At 34.2% G+C, this 20,542-nt stretch overlaps 2 protein-coding genes across 2 annotated transcripts; one reads left to right on the forward strand and one right to left on the reverse strand.

Annotated features, from left to right (window-relative positions):
• The first annotated feature begins 355 nt into the window (after positions 1–355).
• LOC113075040 (galactose-specific lectin nattectin-like) lies at positions 356–2,391 on the forward strand. The gene is made up of 5 exons (XM_026247753.1): positions 356–449; positions 969–1,048; positions 1,302–1,424; positions 1,595–1,706; positions 2,182–2,391. Exons 1-5 carry the CDS (start codon positions 392–394, stop codon positions 2,247–2,249), a joined length of 441 nt encoding a protein of 146 aa, XP_026103538.1. The 5' UTR covers positions 356–391; the 3' UTR covers positions 2,250–2,391.
• A 6,992-nt stretch (positions 2,392–9,383) lies between these two features.
• LOC113075037 (galactose-specific lectin nattectin) lies at positions 9,384–12,633 on the reverse strand. Its single transcript, XM_026247749.1, has 6 exons — positions 12,357–12,633; positions 11,886–11,927; positions 11,406–11,485; positions 10,656–10,790; positions 9,757–9,865; positions 9,384–9,542 (listed from the first exon to the last, which is right to left on the reverse strand). Exons 1-6 carry the CDS (start codon positions 12,412–12,414, stop codon positions 9,484–9,486), a joined length of 483 nt encoding a protein of 160 aa, XP_026103534.1. The 5' UTR covers positions 12,415–12,633; the 3' UTR covers positions 9,384–9,483.
• Between the last annotated feature and the right edge of the window lie 7,909 nt (positions 12,634–20,542).

The raw sequence follows: 20,542 nt of genomic DNA on the forward strand, positions 1-20,542 counted from the left end.
CTGATAGATTTCTCTCATTAAATATAAAAGATAGATTTTTTTTTTTTTTATACCATGCAAAGACTCCCGTTTGATGTGATCATAAAGAGATACGGCAGTTCTGCATCTTAAAAAATGCATTTCCTGTCAAGAAAAAAAGGGGACACAAACTACAGTTTTGAGTGGGGTGGCCCCGGTCCCCCCTGGCTTCACCCATCTGCAATATAAAATGACAAAGATCTGCACTGAGAAACAGACGAATACAGCAAGCTCTCTGTTAGTATTACCAAAATAATACATCCATTACAGCATTTACAATAGCATAAACATAATATTTGTGTTCAGATATGTATAACGTGTTTCATTGTTGTTTTAGATGTGCAGTATTCCTGGCTGATTTCAGTGAGAAACAATGGGAGTCTTGATTGTCTGTGTGTCTCTCTGTTTGCTCTTTGCTCTGAATGCATCAGGTGAGATATGGATCATGACAATACTGCAAGATTTACTGAACATCCCTAAATACCCTTACTGAATTTTCATTTATCTTCAGCATTTTATTATCTGACCTTTTAACATCAGAACAACTGGAATAAAATTCCTATGTTGTTCAGTTTACCCAGTTTACTTAAAGCTTAATAACTGCTTCTTTTGGAATAACTGCCCACTGGCAGAGAAAAAATGCTGTTTTGCTCAATATCAACATGGCTGTGAGTAACTGTGAAACAAGGCTGCTAACATTCAGTAAAAAAAACAATCTTGCACAAGTTGTATTGCTTAATTGAATCAAATATATTTCCCTGCTAATAAAAACACACATCATCAAAAAAGTAGTAAATGATGTTAAGGAAGGTTGCATTGTGCTTTTGTCTTGTATAAATAGAAATGGGTGACAAATTGATATGTATGTTTATTTTTGTGAATATATAAAATGCAATGAATTAATGATCACTTTAACTTGCAATAAAACAAATCAAATCTTGATGTAACAGCCTGTCAGTATGGGTGGGCACAACATGAACGAACATGCTTCAGGGTTTTTAACAGTCCATTATCCTGGAGTGATGCAGAGGTATGAAATACTAAACAACATCTGACAGAAAAGTATAATATATATATTACCTTATTTGTAGTTGTATTATTATTATTTATTTTTGAAATGTATTAAAAGGTTTTCTTTTTATCTATCTATCTATCTATCTATCTATCTATCTATCTATCTATCTATCTATCTATCTATCTATCTATCTATCTATCTATCTATCTATCTATCTATCTATCTATCTATCTAAAAGCTGTTTCTCCTCATGTCTTAATCTCCTCAGGCAATGTGCTTGACCTATGGTGGGAACCTTGCCTCTGTACACAGTACATTGGAGTATACCTTCATAAAGCGCATGATCTCAAGTTCGAACTCTTACTGGATAGGAGGCAGTGATGCTGTTTCAGTACGTTATTATGTTGTTAATGTATTTGCTTTTTTTGTTCTTTGTGGTGTTTTCCAAGATGAAAATTTAACAATTTACTGTCTAAAATCAAACCAACACTGCTTAAAGTGAAAAGAGTAAAAGTTCAAATTTACACAGAGGTGTAAATATTTGTTCTCTTCTGTTCACAGGAGGGAAAGTGGTTCTGGAGTGATGGGTCCAAAATGAATTTCAAACTTTGGAACCCTAAAGAACCCAACAACCTAGGTGGTTCTGAGGACTGCACTCAGATGAATTTCGGAGGTACATCATTTGAATGATGTGAACATCTTTACATGTTTTCTGTTGTGGAAACTTAATTAAGTATTATTTTTACTCCCATATGTTCCAGTGTTTAAGTTACAAGCTAGATTTTCTCTATTTGCCTTTCTAAATGTAAGCATTACGGTTAACACATAAGTGTAGTGACCAATTGTCATTATTAATTAGTTGCTTATTATCATGCATATTATTAACATATTGGCTGTTTATACTTAATGTATTTAGTCTACATGACCATTTTCTTCATCCCTAATCCAACTTAATAACTACCTTTATATGTATGAATAAGCAGCATATTAGGAGTTTATTGAGGCAAAAGTGTTAGTTAATGTTTGGCTAATAGTAAAAAAAAAAAAAAAAAAAAAAAAAAGGAACTTAAAATAAAGTGTGACCACATGATGCTAATACCTGTACAATTATTTGTATAATAAAACATCATTTTTCTTTTTCATAACAGCTGCAGGAAATTGGAATGACCAAGTTTGCTCAATCAAGTTACCATTTGTGTGTTCCAAATCTCACTGATCTCTTTCCCTACACCATATTAAATCAGAAGCGGTGTGCCTGTTCAATCTTATTCTGTTATTGCTTCAAACATTTTTGCTATTTTGATGCCTCTGTGTCAAACATCTTTCTTTCTATAACTAAATAAAGCTAAATGCATTCATTTATTGTCCTGAGAATATATTGCATCACAAACAGGGACACAAACAGTCATTGAAATACAACTCCAAGAGGAGTTTTTTCTGGGTAATTTATGTATCTTATATTCTGTTATGTTCAGGACTATCACAGGTTTTTTTCTTCAGCCTGTCCTGACTCACAAGTACTGCAGAGACACTAAATGATAGTGAGAAAGCTGAACATGTTTTTATAATTAACCATTTTATATTCAGTCACATGAATCCTCATTTCAAGCATCACCGTTTTCTATGAAAAAAAAAAAAGTGTCAAGTGTTAATAACATTCTTCTTCATCAAAATTAAGGAACACTTCATCCCAAAATTAAAATGTTGAATTAAAACTGAACCTGCTATTATCAGCATTTTCACAACATGGCATATATATATATATATATATATATATATCACAGATAACATTTCATTAGTAATCTTCTGTTCATCTATAATATTATTTATTAATGTTTTAATACTTTTGGGTAAATTATTTATTTGGATCCTTTTTGGATTTTAATTAGCAGCACACTGTGTCTGTAGCTCCTATTTGTAAACAAATGACTACATTTTACATTCTTTAATAATAACAAGAACCTTGGGAGTTGATATTACAGTTTTTTCTCAATCGCTTTGGTGCATTTCTTAGATCAAAATGCAATTCTTGATACTACTTTTACAAATTCTAAATCATCTAGTCACTTGTGCACATCATTAAAGCAATTTCTTATTCCTTTGAACCAATTGCAATTGCTTCTGTACATATTGCAATTGATAATGTACAAGTGTCAGCTTTTTTCCACATTTTCAATTGCTCATGTCATGTTGATCAAAATGTAGTAAATGGTTCTCTGTTGAATAGTCTTACCCCTCAAAATATCTAGGCATTAGTTCTTTGCATAAGCCATTACATGCAAAATTGTTGAACTATTTGTCATAAACTGTTAGGCATAGTTTTAGAATTTTTTTTATTAGACCTTTTGTACAAAGATGTGAATTGATGAATCGTTCAGGTGAAATTGACCCTCACTCAAGGAATATAAAGTGTTAGTTCAACCAACAATCAACCAGTTATCTAAATTGCTCAAAGGTGCATCTCATGAACAATCAATTGGGAAGCAGACCACATATAGACAGACCACAACACAGAGTTGCAACTTTCCAACAATGGATGGACCAGGAAACAAACAGGGTCAACAGCCAGGAGGAAGAAGAGGAGCAAGGATGCGTGGTGGAAGGTAAAACAGAGGACGAGGCAGAAGAGGACATAGGAGCATATCTGATGACATAAGGGCCACTATTGTAGACCATGTTGTCAATCATGGCCTTACTATGGCTGAAGCAGGTCGAAGGGTGCAGCCGAACATTGGGAGATCAACCGTGTCCTCAATAGTTCAAACGTTTCGAAGAGAGAACCGGTTTGTCCACCAATGTACAGTGCACTGTTACTGTTTATAAGCAGTATACTGTATACTTCCTATAATGCTTCCTATTACAGTAGTCCACTTGTATTTCACAGCATACAGAAATGTACTCTATACTGATAGATACTGCACTTTACATCCACCCAACTGTATGTTTTACAGTAAAATGTGTTTGCATAATTTTTGTCTATGTGAAACTGTGCAATGCATCACTGCATTTGTCCCCACATAGGACTGCAAGATTACCTCAAACCGGGGGCAGAGGACGCCTTTTCACACCTCAACAGGAAGAGGCTATATGCACCATGGTCCGAGCAAACAATGCTATGAGACTCAGCGAAATACAAAGGACCATTATAGAAGACAACGATGTCTTTGAAAACATCCGTACTGTTAGCATCTCAACCATTGACAGGGTGCTGCATAGAAACCAGATGAGTATGAAACAGCTGTACCGTGTACCATTCCAAAGGAATGAGGACCGAGTTAAGGAGCTACGGTACCAGTATGTACAGGTAAAACATATATCTATGTAACTATTTTACAGAATCATTTTATTGTGATACATAGTACAGTAAGCATAAACTGCACACACTTCCATCGCTGTGGAAGGAACATACAATATAACTGTGTCCTGGGATATAGCGTATAATGTAGTTGGAATCAAGTGAACCCTCTCACAACTTTTGTATACATGGATGAGGCTGGCTTCAACCTGACCAAATGCAGAAGGCGGGGTAGGAATGTCATCGGTCAGAGAGCTACTGTGGATTTGCAAGGCCAAAGGGGAGGAAATATCACCATGTGTGCTGCTATTTCAGAGCATGGCGTCCTAACCCATTATCCCCCTTATAGGACCATACAACACCCAGCATCTACTCAACTTTTGTGATAATGTGAGTTTCCATCGATCAAACATCATAAGGCAATGGTTTGTGACCCACCCGAGGATGCTCATAGAATTCCTTCCACCTTATTCTCCACTCCTTAACCCAATTGAGGAGTTCTTTTCAGCATGGAGGTGGAAGGTGTATGATCATCAGCCACACACACAGATGACCCTGCTGGCTGCAATGGATGCAGCATGTGAGGACATCACAGTAGATGCCTGCAGAGGATGGATAAGGCATTCCAAAAGATTCTTTCCACGTTGCATTGGAAGGGAAAATATCCGGTGTGATGTGGATGAGAATATGTGGGCCGACAGACAGGAACGTCTGGATGTGTAGAGACAGCACTAAAACAGTGCTGCAGGCAAAGTTGTGCCTTAGGGGTGTTTCCTGTGTTTTAGTTTTTATTTTACTTTGTGCCCCTTGTCTTTTTCTTACTGTAAATTATTTTGTTGTTTTCTTTCATAAAGTAGCACTAGTAAAGCTGTGAAAAACAAAATCTATTTTGTCTCTTTCAATCAATAACCCACATAGAGTAATAAGTATATAGTACTGTTGAAATTGATTTATGCCATAGAAGTGCAGCCTTGTGCATTTTCAGTACAGTAACCGTCATCCAAACTGTAGCCTAAGTTTACATCCGGCAATACTGTCAAAGTACACAGTTACATTGACAACATGCCTAAACATTTTGATGAGCTTGTTCGTGAACAATGACTCAATGACTTATCCTTCTGACATGATCGTTGGCATGAATATTTACTTTTGAGAGATGTACTAAGGATTTTTAGTGACTGACTAGCTTTAGAAACATATCTATTGTATATTGCAATTTGTACAAATTGTTTTGAGAAATGGACTTATTATTTTGCACATGCTAGGGATGATGTGAAAAACGCACCAAAGCGACTGAGAAAAACTGTAAAACCCACATGAAATCAGAAACAAGTCCAACATAAGTACACACAAGAAATTTCATTTTTAAATGTGATACTTGACAATGTACAAAAAGTAGTAGCCTAAACTGTAATTGTTACTTTACAGTTTTTCTCAGTCACTTTGGTGCATTTCTTAAATCAGAAATGAAATTCTCAAACTACTTGTACAACCTCCACATCATCTAGTCATTTATACACATCATAAAACCAGTTTCTCATTCTTTTGAACAAGTTGCGATTGCTTTTGTATATTCATGCAATTGATTATTCACATTTATCTGCGGTTTCCTACATTATCAGTTGCTAATGTCATGTTGCTCAAAATGTATTACATAGTTTTCTCAAAACATACCCCTCAAAACATCTAGTCTCTAGTTCATCATAAAAGTCATTACATGCAAAATGGTTAATCTAGTTGTCAAACTGCCAAGCACATTTTTTTTTTTTTTTACACATTAGACTTATTGTAAATTTGGCATGAATTGTGCAAGTGAATCTTTACTAATGAAGAGAATGTAGATCAAACAATAATATAAACCATCTCTCTGAAATAGCTCAAAGGTTCATCTCATGAATCTTCAGTTGGAAAGCTTATGCTGTATAGACAGAGGACAACACAAGAGTTACAAATTCTGAAAATTGCCTTTTTTCATCTTTTTGCCCATATTTCTTTTTCCTTTTCTATATCACAATGACATTGTAAAGGTTTTTACTGTTATTTTGTGGGTCAGACCACTAGTAAAAGTGTAACTGGGAATTCTATCCAGTCTCTTTCAATTACATGTTTCTTAATTGCTTTGGCTCAGTTCTCAAAATATTTTTTTATTTCCCAAAACATTAAGTTCAGATCTCTGAACAATTTGCTTCTTTTTCACATCAGATTGGAATTTCTTATTGATTTGAGCAAATTGCTAATGCTTTGGCACATGTGTCCAAAGAGTACATACAATGTCTGCAGTTTGGACAACAAATAATTGCATATGGCTTGTTGATCAAAACTGATGACTCGATTCTCACTTACACTGTCAAACACTTCAGAACTTCTCAGACATTTTTTATTGTGTAAGCCATCACATTCAAAATGATCTATTCAATTATCATAATTAGTATACATGAATGTATATTCTAAAATATATCTGACATTGACACTATTTGTAATGTCTGCTAAATTGACACATGACCTCTAATTGCATTCGCAATCTAATTGCAAATTACCTCTAATATGAATCAACCATTCAACCATTTACGTAACCAATCAACTTTGCGAGTATATATATATATATATATATGATGTTCACAAACCTGAACTGCAGCAACATGCTCGTGGAAGAGCAATTGGAAGGCATGTAAGAATATGTGGTGGTGGTAGAGAAAGAAATAATTGAGGAAGAGGTGGAAATAGAAGAGTCATAGTCTCTGATGAAATCAGAGCCACACTTGTGGATCATGTCATAAATCATGGTTTTACAATGGCACACCAGGCCAACGTGGGGCCAATATTACAATGTGTGCAGTCATTTCAGAGAACGGTGTGAGCACACATATTCCACACATTGGGCCCTATAATACCCAACTTCTCCTGGCCTTCCTAAATGCACTTCACAGAGACCTGATTCCAGAACAAGAAAGAGGTTTAGTTAGACCACATTTGCCTAATTATGTTGTTGTCTGGGATAATGTCAGCTTCCACCGAACCAACAGTGTTAGGGACTGCTTTGCTGCACATGAAAGGATAACAGTGGAATTCCTTCCACCATACTCTCCATTCCTAAATCCAATAGAAGAGTTTTTTTTCAGCATGGAGATGGAAAGTGTATGATCATAGACCACATATTCAGATGTCTTTGTTGGATGCCATGAATGCTGCATGTGAGGACATCACAGCTGACCATTGCAGTGGATGGGTGCGGCATTCAAGGAGATTTTTTCCATGGTGTGGCAATGGAAAACATCAGATGTGATGTTGATGAAAATCTTTGGCCTAACCAACGTGAGCGACAAGATGTCCACCAAGAATAATTAGTTTTTTGTTTGTTTTTCCCATGAATGTTATTTGTTGTTTGTGTATTTGTGGTAATACACAAATATGAAATGTAAAGTGAAATCTTGTTACTCTTGTCAGTTACTTTACATGTGCAGTAAATACACTCGTATTGTGTATATGCAGATAAACTGCACATAAATGTGCGTAATCAATTGCATGAATGTACTGTACAAAAGCAATCACATCTTGTTCAAAAGAATGAGAAACTGGTTTTATGATGTGTATAAATGACTAGATGATGTGGAGGTTGTACAAGTAGTTTTGAGAATTTCATTTCTGTTTTGAAAAATGCACCAAAGTGACATAGAAAAACTGTAAATCAAACAAATCCCAAGAATCAAGACTAGAAAAACAAATAAATATTACAAATAAAAGCAAAAGGCAAGAACACACAAATTACTAAAACAAGGAGCAAGACAAGAACATGGAATTACAAGGACTAGACAAAACAAGGTAAAAACAAAAACAAAATGTTGCCATAGTTTACATCAGAGCATCCCTCCAGACTACGCTGTTATTTTTACAACATGACTAAGCAATTTGACTGTCTTATCCATAAACTATGACACAAGGAACGTGTCATTCTGATGGCACTGACATGTTCAGTGACACAGATATTTATTTATGAGAGACAAACTAAGGATTTTGAGCAAGAGATTGGCTTTTGCAGGTAATCCATGGTGTTTTGCTACTTGTTTGAGCTGTTTTGTGAAATGCATTTACTGTTTTGAAAATGTCAAGGATGATTCGTGAAATGTACCAAAGCGACTGAGAAAAACTGTAATGGTGCAGTATAATATTGACAGCTAATGGTTAAAATGGGTACTGCAGCGGAAACCAAAAGTATTTAAGATAGTTGTTTCTCCCTTTCCTTCTTCCATAGACTCGACCATCACATGGGTTGCCAGATTGAGGACATGCAAAAGGAATGAACACAATTCACTTTTCACCTGAGTATGACAAACAGCCGATCTGACCAATCATAATGCAAAATCTGTCCGATAAACAAACCAGACAGAAAAGTAGATTAACATCATTGAACTCTACTTGTAATGATGGAACATAGTTGCTTTCTGGAAATGCACCTCTGAGGAGAAAAAAAAAGAAACCTTAGACATTTTTATGTCTGGAATGAGTGACAGTTTTGGGAATAAAGGTCATAACATATTATTACTTTTTTATTATTATGCAATTTCATACATGTGGGTCTGACTGTATATTTTTTATAAAGAAACGACTTGTGAGAAATCAATTACATCATGATGCCATACAGTACATCATTTCAGAAAACAAACCCAGTGCATGAGCACTGAGCAACTTATACATTGATGGGTTCAACCCCAAAAATAAAATATATACAATGTGGTTTCTTTTCATATGTTCCTGTGGTTCTCCTCGTCTAATTGCCGAGTGGCCTGGTGCATTTATTATTTGTCATGGTTAAAAAGTGAAAAATGAATGGATGCAAAAGTACAAGGACCATACATGGACTGGATTCACAGGCTTGCATAAGATGTCAAAAATTATTTTTTAATTATGTTGTGATTGGCTTGGTGTTTTCCTTCTCCCTTGATTTACTGTACATTGATGCCAAAGAATATTCAAATTAAAAGTTTTTTTTTTTTCTATTCCCCATAGCAAATAACTCCTGTAACCATAGTGAATGAATAAAGCAAATATCAAAGATGGTGAAATGCTGAAAACACCTTTATTAACCTTCACTGGTCATTTCTAAAAGAAAGAAAATGAGTCAAAGTAGCTTGTTTGTTTTGACTTTTCACATGCTGCTTCAGTTCACACACACAAAAGGCATCTTATAATAACATTTCAGATCATTCCAGTTGCCATCTGTTGCAAGAGAAAAAATGGTAGACACATAATGATTAGTATCTGATAAAAAAAATCAGCAACAATGTTTTGAAAAAACAAAACAAAAAAATTCTCCACTTCCCCGGACATATGACATGTAGCAGTATCTACTGATCTGCTGATTTATGTTTTAACATAATTGACATTGATGGAACATTTCTAATATTATTTCATGAGTATTAAAAGCAGTTACTTGTGTAGTTCATCTCAAGGCAGTCCTCATTTTTGTCATCATTTGGTTCTCCAGGAGACCATATTTGGTAGTTAAATTTGGACCCATCACTCCAGAGCCAAACTCCCTCCTATGAGAAAAAAGAGCAAAAAGGAAATTTTGTTTTGCACATCATACATGGCTTAATTTTATATTTAATTAAAGATGACTTCCGATTATTATACTTGCTGTATCCCACTTTATAAATGCCAGAAATTCAAACAGAAAATTAACAGAAAAATATTTTGCATAAATAAAATATTTCATTTGAAAATTGCTTAAGAAAGGGCTGAACTGTTTAAACTATCTCTATCAACAATGCTATTTCACGTAAAATTTCCAACCTGATCTCACGGCTATTCGTACATTTTTCACAAGGTGGCTTATTCGTATAAATTCGTACGCCCACACTCGTACAAATTAATACGATTGTTGCCAAATCGTACGTATTTTATGAGTTGCACAATTCGTATGAATTTGTACGAATGACCTACACCTAACCCCGCCCCTAAACCTAACCGTCACTGGGGTTTAGACAAATCATATAAAATAGTACGAGTGAGGTCGTACAAATTCGTACAAATAAGCCACCTCGTAAAATACGTACGAATTGGCCGTGGGATAGCATTGAAAATTTCACACTCTTGTATATCACAATACGTCTTCTCTTGTGAGTGGGGCAGTTTTATAGCTTGCAGGGGAATATGACACTGCACTAAACTAACTATTCCAGGAACCAAACATCTTGAAATATTTTTTAACATATGTTATTTGCCCAGTAGCACAAACAGTATAATAATAATAATAATAATAATAATAATAATAATAATAATAATAATAATAATAATAATAATAATAATAATAATAATAATAATGCATACATGAACAGCATCATTGGCTCCAATCCAGGCTCTTGTTGCTCCGTTAGTGGTGTATCTAATCAGGTTCTGTATAAATACATACTCCTCATGGCTGTGTATAGAAGCAAGGTGCCCATTAAAGTCCTGACAGGTTTTCTGTAGAGGCAGAGACATTAGCCAACACCATTATTTATAAAAACTTAATTTCTATTTGTAAATTAATAATCTATTTGGAAAAAAAAATATATTAATAACAATAATTTTCTATCTTTATTATTTAATCTGCAAAGTCTTAAATCATCCTTGTGAGGTGGGACTACTTTTCTATCCCTCTATATGAACAGCTAACCATGCCAACATGGACATCACGTTTTGAGAGATTAGATCAATGTTTGAAATTATCTTTTCACACTACTGTCATGAAAATATCAAATATATTATGTTTGTATTTTCAAACCATTGTGATTTTTCAGCATTACCGTAATGTATTAGTCCAAAGAACCTTTGTGTGCCACAAATAACCTTTTCTGAAATGGAAAGGTTTTTCATGGAGCCATACACCCTTCTAAAGAACCATTTAATAACCTTTTTTTTTAAGAGTGTATTTGCCTCAAATGGCTACAATATTTCATCTACTGTTAAAATTTTTGTTTTTAAACCAAGGAACAAGTTGAAAGTACTTTCCTGTGATAGTTGACAGGTGTCACAGATTCTGGCAAAGCCTAAGAATTTTCTTATATTCTTTTGGTCATAAAGCTAAATGTATCATACCTCTGCATTTATCCACATTTGAGAGTTGCTGAAAAACTTGAAGCATCTACATCTGAAGGCAGACCATCCTGCTCGACAAGCTGTTAAATGGCATGTTATGTTTTGTTATGTAATGTATGTATGTACAGTGGTGATGAATGTAATGTATGTATGTACAGTTCAAAATGAATATCATTTCCAAAATTTCAAGGTCACTGCTTAGTTCTATAACAGCAATACAAGGGCATTTTTTTAAGAATATTTCATGAATTAATTGTATTCTGAAGCACAGTAAAAAAAAAAAAAAAAAAAAAAAAAAAAAAAAAAAAAAAACCTTGAATGAGACATTTGTAAAATAACAACTTAATTAAATTAAATATTATGCTGAAGAACGTGGTCAGCAGGATTACATACAATTTTAAGTTTGAGAAATCCAAAGGATTTTGAATTTTGAATATACTGTGCATACACACTGACAGGAAAAGACCTGATCAACCTTACCACCGCAACGTCTATTTCCAACTTGTTGAGGGAGCATTTCCTCTTGAAAAAACAAAAACATGTTTAAAACAAAACTGTCGCTAACTGTGGTACTGTAGAAGTGATCAAAATAATAATTAATAAACTGCAGATTAACAGGCGTTCTGTGGTTGTATTTTATTATTATGAAAAATAAAATAAATGGTAACGATATCAATAATTGTTAATTAATAATAAACAATAATCATGTGAATAGTGAAATAACTGCTTTTGTATTATCTTCATAGTATTATCTTCATAACTGAGAGAGAGCAATAGAACAAACTTAGATTTACTTTAAATTATGTGTATATTAAATGATTTTAATTATGGATTCTAATTAGTCAATACAACATTCATATAATCAATGATAAAATAAAAGCTATAACCTGAAAAAAATTGCAATATAATAATGAAAAAAAAAAAAAGCAATATAATAATGGTTAACCTTACCTGAGGCACTCAAAGTTAAGAGAAGACAAAGCGACAGATAGAAAGGCCAGACTGCCATTGTTTCTCAACAAATGCTGGAACACTGCAGTGAATGTATTGTTCAGCAGAATTATAATTATAATATTGATATTTAATGCTTCAGTTCTGTGAAGGTTCAGTAGGTCAATGTTTCGATATGCCGCTCTGAATCCCTACATGGTTTTTCTTCTTATATACTGGAGAGGAGTTTGTTTATTCCGTTTATTCAGTATCAGATTCCAGTTCCTCTCATGTTCTCTTTTCCACTACCCACTTACTTAAGAAAGGGTTGAATTGCTCAAACTATCTCTATCAGCAATATTATTTCACAACAAATTTCACAACACAAACACTCCTGTCCTGTATAGCACAATATATCTTCTCTGGTGAGTGGGACAGTTTTATAGCTTGCAAAGGAATATGACACTGCACTGAACCTGCAATGGGAACCAAAAATGTATGTTCATCCATTTGAATTTTTTTTTTTTTTTTTACATATGTAATTTCTCCATATGTAATTTTCAGTGCATGCATACATGAACAGGATCATGTCCTCAAATCTAGGGTCTTGTTGCTCCCTGAGTTGCGTACACTGTAAAAAAAATTAAAATAATAATAACTTAACAGAAATTTTCATGTGTCAGTCATCTACCTTTTTTGAATAGTGTCAAACCCTTATTTTATAGATAAAAAAAAAAAAAAAAAAAAAAAAATCTGGTTTCAATTACGATTATTTACTTTTTTTTCAGGACTTTTTTTTAACCTTTATTTTACAGATGTTTTGCTAAATTATTACAATGACAGCACTAAATGAGAGAAATAGAAACACTGCTATTTTAAAAATAATTACAATCTAAAATCTTCAAAAAGATTTCTAAAACATCTTAAATAATTTTGTTTTAATATAGCACAATTACATTTAGCATACTTTTCTGATGAAGAACATAGCACAGTTTAATCAAAATGTTGAAATATATTCAACTTAAAAGTTCACTTCCAGAATGTATATTTCCTGATTATGCACTCACCCGATGTAATCCAAGATGTTCATGTCTTTCTTTACCCAGTCAAAAAGACTGATTTTTTTTTCTCCATATAGTGGACTTCAATGGGACCCAATGGCTTGAAAGTCCAAATTTCAGTTTCAGTGCAGCTTTCAAAGGGGTTTACACGTTCTCAGAAACCCATATTATTTGGCTGGGATTGTGTAAAGCCCATGAAGTAGCATTGAAACTGAAACCTGGACCTTCAACCTGTGGGTCCCATTGAAGTCCACTATATGGTGAAAATCCTGGGATGTTTTCCTCAAAAACCTTATTTATTTATTTATTTATTTATTTTTCAAGAGAAAAAAGAAAGACAAGAACATCTTGGATGACACGGGGGTGAGTAAATTAACAGGACATTTTTATTCTGGAATTGAACTTTTAAAACTGAAGAAATTTAAAGCCAATATATCTACAAGACTGTCAAGATTGATTTTAAAAGAGTTTTGTTATTCAGATGTAAATTTACATTATCAATGAATTCTTCATAAAGAGTCCTTCAAAACGCCCTGGAGGTTACCAATTCAGTAACTAAAAGATGCATTTCTATCTTACCAGTTAAGGTTAATCTCATGATGAGGCCAATTTAAACGTTGAATTATAGTTCACATTAGATGTATATGTCTCTGGGTGGATTTGAGTCCCTTGAGAGGGTTAAATATTTAGATTTGTTGTTGTTGTTGTTTCTTTTCTCTTTTTTACCTACTGGTAAATTTCCACCAAATAAAAAAAAAAAGGCAAAGAGGATTGATAAATAATTTTTTTTTTTTTTTTTTTTTTTTTTTAAATGGGCTACACACTGACTTATGTCCACACATAGCAAACGGACTTGGCCTCCTGTCGGCAATGGCATATACACTGAAAACCCTAATAAGTTGACTGAACTAAATTTATTGAGTAAACTTGTTGCCTCAATTTAATTGAGTAATGGAGTCTCCCAAAACTTACATATTTAAGTTTATTTAACTTGACGGTTTTGTAGACAACCTAAATCCCTCAGAGGTTTAAATGTTGATACTTGATTCATTTGAAGTCACCATTGTGGTGGAAAGTGTTTGGTTTAGTTGGGATCTTGGTCCAGTTACTTCTTGTGTTAATTTGTCTCTTGCTGCTGTATTGGTGTATTTTAAAACGCTGTTTTTGTGGTGAAAAAAGACAAATTTAAATGAGCTCAGGTGTTATTTGATGTTTTTTGTTGATGAGAGAGTCATCACATAATACGTATTTGAAATCATAAAATAAGTTTTGTTTGATATTTTTAACAGGCACCAGGAGTAAAATACTTATTTTAAAGATGGACGAAATGAATGCGTTTGAAATAATTTGAGTAAAAGAATCAATCAAGTTTCCACACACACAGACTTCTAGATGTAGCATATGCATCACAATAATGGTGACAAACAAAAGAGCTCCATAGCACAAACTCCTCCTTATTTTCCAGCCTTTTTTTGTTCTGATTGTCACCATTGATGTGATGCATATCCAAAATCTTGATGTCTGTTTGTGACGACATGATCGGTTTTCTAAAAGTAAGTACATTGTTTTATCTACAAAGTTTATATCCATAAAAGTATATCCATAGTTGCAGCAATATATTTTATTTTACTATAATAAGTCACCATTACAAGCAAGATATGTGTATGTTAGATCTCAACTCTCTTTGCTACAGTAACAGTGTTTTACAACACACAAGTTACAGCAGCAAGAGACAAGCTTACACCAACAAAGAGCTGATAAAACCTGAGCTCTTTGAAACTTTGTCTTTCTTCGCCACAAAAACAGCATTTTGAAATATACTGTTATAGCAGCAAGAGACAAGCGAACATAAGAAGTATCTGGACCAAGATCCCAACTAAACCAAACATATTCCACCACAATGGTGACTTCAAATGAATCAAGTATGCACATTTAAACCTCTGTTAATTCTCAATAAGAGCTTCTCTAGATGTCTGACAGAAATAAAGTCACAGAACCTTGTAAGGAGGATATGTGAACATCTATATCGGATGTACAGAAGACATAAAAAAACATTAAAAAAAGACGTCATAAAAACATTCTCTCCTCAGTGGATGTCTTTTCAATGTCTGCAAAGACATAAAAATATTTTTTTTTTTTTTTTTTTTTTACAGTGCAGTATAGGGTTTACTGTATTTTCATAAATATTGTGACAGTTTGTCAAAAGGTCAAAGTGTAAATATGCTGTTATTTGTTTTACTTCAGTCTGCTGTCAAAAATAAGAACATCATTATCAGTTAAATTTACATGTTGAGTTAACTTAAATATATAAGTACACTTGAAATTAGTACCAAGTTAAGTGAACATAATTGTTTAAGTACATTAAATTAGCATCAAGTTTGGTGAACTGAGTGATTTAAGTACAATCTACAAAACCGTCAAGTTAAATAAACTTAAAAATGTAAGTTTTGGGAGACTCCATTACTCAATTAAATTGAGGCAACGAGTTTACTCAATCAATTTAGTTCATTAAACTTATTAGGGTTTTCTACAAAACCGTCAAGTTAAATAAACTTAAATATGTAAGTTTTGGGGGACTCCATTACTCAATTAAATTGAGGCAATGAGTTTACTCAATCAATTTAGTTCATTCAACTTATTAGGGTTTTCGATCTAACGAGTTAAGCAGAAACTTAACTGTCATGTTCTTTCGCTCAAAGGAAACCGATTGGGCCACTTCATCAAATACTTAAGTTGTAATTTCAATAATCATCTCAAAATCACGTACCACAAGGATTTAAATTAACATATTTCACCAGTAGAAATCATGCAAAACAACTTTATATCTACATAATTTTAGTCACCGAACATAGTACACGAAGAAAAACTTCCTCTTGAATTGTAGTTCAGCAACCAAACAGACCAAAAGGACGAATTTTGTAACCCACCAATCAGTGCTTTTGTTCTCTTGTTGCTAGGCAGAATTTCTCCAATGGCCAATCACATTAAAGGAAGAACAGAGTGAAGTTGAGTTTTTCGAAAGGATTACTCATGATTTTGAGCTCACAACACTTGAAATCTTAAGTTTATGCATTTTGAAGGTAAATTAGTTAAATTAACTCATATTTTTAAGTGACAGGGCCAAAATGCAAAATTTTAAGTAATGTTTAGTCAACATTACTTGATTTTTTAAGTCAAGGCAATATTAGGGTTTACAGTGTACCCTTTCAGCCAGAGCTGGGCCATGTGTGGCAATGACGGCACGGTGGGGATCCGGCAAACAACATGAGGGCCGATTGTTGATGGGAGGAGTGTGGCCCAGATCAGTCAGGTGATATGTGACCCAAATCAGGCTAAGATCTGGCAGCATATTATGTGACCCATGATTAAACAAGATAAATACAATATTGCATGATAATGGTTAAATGATCACACACATTTTAATGAAGTGTAGTATTGTTAAAATATAGTCTTTGAAATGGCAAGTCAAAACAGAATGAAACATTATAATTTAAAAAATAAGCAAATACGTCAAGTGCATTAAACAGCACTTAATCATAATTTTATAAAATTGTATATTAGTATTCTTGGTACAAATAATCTTAGAATCCTTACATGAAAAGAAAGAGAGAAAGAGTATTTAACCGTTATCATGTAATATTTATTTGTTTTACTATGGGACACACACTGATCTATAATAGAGAGTGGGGGCACATAATTTTTATTAGTATGTTGTCATGCACAAGCATTAAATAAAATTATCATGAAAGTATTTAATTTTTATTTAAATCCTGTATCCATGTGATGCTTGGTGTGAGGAACATATCCAAATTCAAACCGCATTCATTGGCGATATGCATCTCCTTCCTCTGTAGTTTTAGTAACTAATTAAAAATGTGTTGTTAAGAATTTTTACAACAAGTTTTACGGCAGCGATATCAAACAATATCAAACAAATGTCAAGGAAGGATCCTCGGAATTTCAACCAAGGACTATATGTGTACCATATGTGTATCCTTCGCACTCTTCGCACTCTCAAATCACCCACAATCCTATGCGCGCAGCTTTGCTATCTTGTTAAAAAATTCAAAAATTTTGAACATTAGCGGAGTCGGAGCGTTAATGGTTTTTATTTACGTTACCAAACATTTGTTAGAACTGTAGTAAATATAAGTAAACGTTTAAATGCCAGTCCAAATTACTACCATATTGATATTGTAAATTATACAAATACAAATACAAATGGTTAACTGAACCGGACCTGTGATTTAACAATTGTTAGCTTGGTTGTGTCATGTGCATTTCTTTTATAAATAAATTGCGATCATAGTAATATACAAGGTAATAATATGAAATATTAAAATTCCCAGACAGCAATATAGTGTTGGCCTTGATCCGGCCCATATCTGGCCCACGTGAAATCCATTCGGGCCGGATCTGGGCCGACACTGCTTGCTGCCTGGGTTGGGTATGGGCTATATATATCCAACATTTCATATTTTGTGTCAAAAAAGTAAAACATGAATCTAATAACATTATTCAAGCATTTGGACAGATGGAGTTTGTTGATACTGATTTCATTTTAATAATAACAACCATAATGTTTTATTATTCTAATTTAATTGTAAGTATTGATAACATCTAAGAATTCAATCTACATTTAATCAGTTTAGGAAAATATTTCCTTTATAAAGTTATAAAGTGTAACAGCAATCAATTTAAGGCAAATCTCAAAAAATATACGGATTAAAGTAATACCTGATAGCGCACTGATGAGACTGCTTCAGAATAAATTACATTTGTGCCAAAAAAAAAATATTTTTCCCCCGGACAAGTAACCTTTTTACTCGGACAAGTAAATGATTGATTTACTTGTCCAAAGGACAAGCTCATGTAAAAGCTTAATGTCGAGCCCTGTACTAGCAATGATATTGCTGTGAGTTTCATCCTCTTTAATATTCATTTTTGTAATGTTGTTATTGTTTGTCTTTTTCTCATTGCTACTTTGCACTTAAAATGGATTGAAATGTCATCGCTGTGTGAGTTTAGTCTTTTTCAAAATTCATGTTCACAATGTAGCTATATTGTTAGATGTTTTTCATTTATACAGTCTAAATCACTTCTAGTTTTTTTTTTTTTTTTTTTTTGCAGACACTGCAGACCACTTGAGTTGCTGGATCTCTGTACTATGAGTCCTTAAGCACAGGAGAACAGAGGGTCAGAGACTGAAGCTTGCATAAATGCACAAAACACGAGCAAGGAAAAAACAATCTACTCATGAATACAGACAAAAAGGCAGAGACATATAAGTGTGAGGAAATGAGCGACAGGTTGGGGGAGAATCAGCTCATGATCTGTACACCGCACCCTGAACCGTGACGATGCAACATAAGATTGCAGTTTTGTGGTGTAGGTTGTGTTTTGTGTGACCTTGATGATCCCATGATAAAATTATTCAGCTTGTGAGAATTGTGTTATTTTTTTTTATTTTTTTTATAGTAGACATTTATTCATCTGCCATCCGTGGCGGAGCCAGGAAGTTTTCAGAAGTGTGGCCAGCAACCAGTCTGGGGTGGCACAGAAATCTTATTTCCATATAAAAATGTGTTTGACAATAATGTACTGGACTGTTTTATTGCTTAAAACAGAAATGAGTACAGTTAATGTCTACTTAACTGTAATTGAGATATTTGTGAATATGACAATTTTTTTATTATTTCTCACCTCCGGGTATTTTATTAAACAGAGTCTTGTCTACAGAATCTATCTAGCCTTCGTCGGAGTTGAGCCAGCGAATAGTTCTGTTTTACAGTTCTGATATTTATGCTTATGCTTTTTTACGCTTTCTGCATAAAACACAACTACATTTGATCATTTTACTAACCTCTGCATTCTATTACTATGCAGTCATTTAAATTCCATGGCTGCAGACAAAAAGAACCGTGGCTCTCACCCAATCTTTACACAGGTCACTCTTTTCGACTGGCGCTATTATGAAGGCAGTCTCTATCAAGCTGATGTTTACATGGTCATTCTCCCATTCGTTTTCTAGGTAAGATCTGGCTCAATGCTCAGCAGGCATCTTTAAGCTATAATCAGGCTTGTTTATTTTTGCATCTACTGGTGGTGGTTCATTATGTTTCCTCATACCTACTTGTTTTGGTCCTACGTGGCTGTTGTGGCCTACACTAGAGGTCTTCACAGTGCACCCGAGACCCGTCGACCCCGGACCCGACCCGGGACCCGTACGGGTTCGGGTCTATATTTTAAATCATCAGCCGGGTCCGGGTCGGGTTCGAATCTATTACCTCGGGTCCCGGGTCTGTTTAACATTGTGTGTAATACCCGTGCGATCGCCGATCGAAGAACATCTGACATCTGACTCGAAGAACATCCGGCCGTGATCAAAGACTGCTTGTGTTTTTTGTAACTTGCAACTTGTAAAATTAGGAAAAGAAAAGAGTGAGCCAAAAAAAAGTGATCTCTCTCTCTCTCTCTTGCTCGCACACTCAGAGTTAATATACAAGTGCATACTTGACACACTCATATTTAATATATTTCAAATCAGCAACACAATCTGAGGTGAACTGTCACATGAATGTTTTCTATTACGCTCAAATTGCGTTGAAGCATTTTAGGTTGATACAGCTAGCACGCATGTGCAGTCTCAAGCGCATTTCATGTTTCTATGGCAACCAGTGAGGGACACTTTGACTGCCAAACCGCGTTTTACATATTTCTCCCATTTTTATAATATTATAAATGAACCGTTTATTCTTAAAGTTTTAGTGGTTCAGATTCAAACTCGATGCAGAGCAGAGAGCACAGACAGAGATCAGATGATAGTAAATAAATAACGTCAGCGGCATGCATTGCACAAGCGATCGTTATTATAGTTCAAAAGGGCAAACAGTCTAAGTTATTAAGCGAATTAACTCGAGTCAGAATGTACATGTGCACAGTAGCATTTGTCATCCTTCACTGTGACATCAAGTGGACTTCTGAAGCTGAAATAATGAGTGGATTCAGCTTGGACTTGGAATAACGAGATGAAAAACATGGATAACTTTCTTGTCGGAGGATTGTAATGCATCACAAGCAGTCGGGTACAAGGAAGAGAGACTACGGCTCTTTAAATTAGGTAAGACAAAAAGCTGTATTCTTCGC

Source organism: Carassius auratus, unplaced genomic scaffold (genome assembly GCF_003368295.1).
Source record: "Carassius auratus strain Wakin unplaced genomic scaffold, ASM336829v1 scaf_tig00016310, whole genome shotgun sequence".
Taxonomy (NCBI): domain Eukaryota; kingdom Metazoa; phylum Chordata; class Actinopteri; order Cypriniformes; family Cyprinidae; genus Carassius; species Carassius auratus.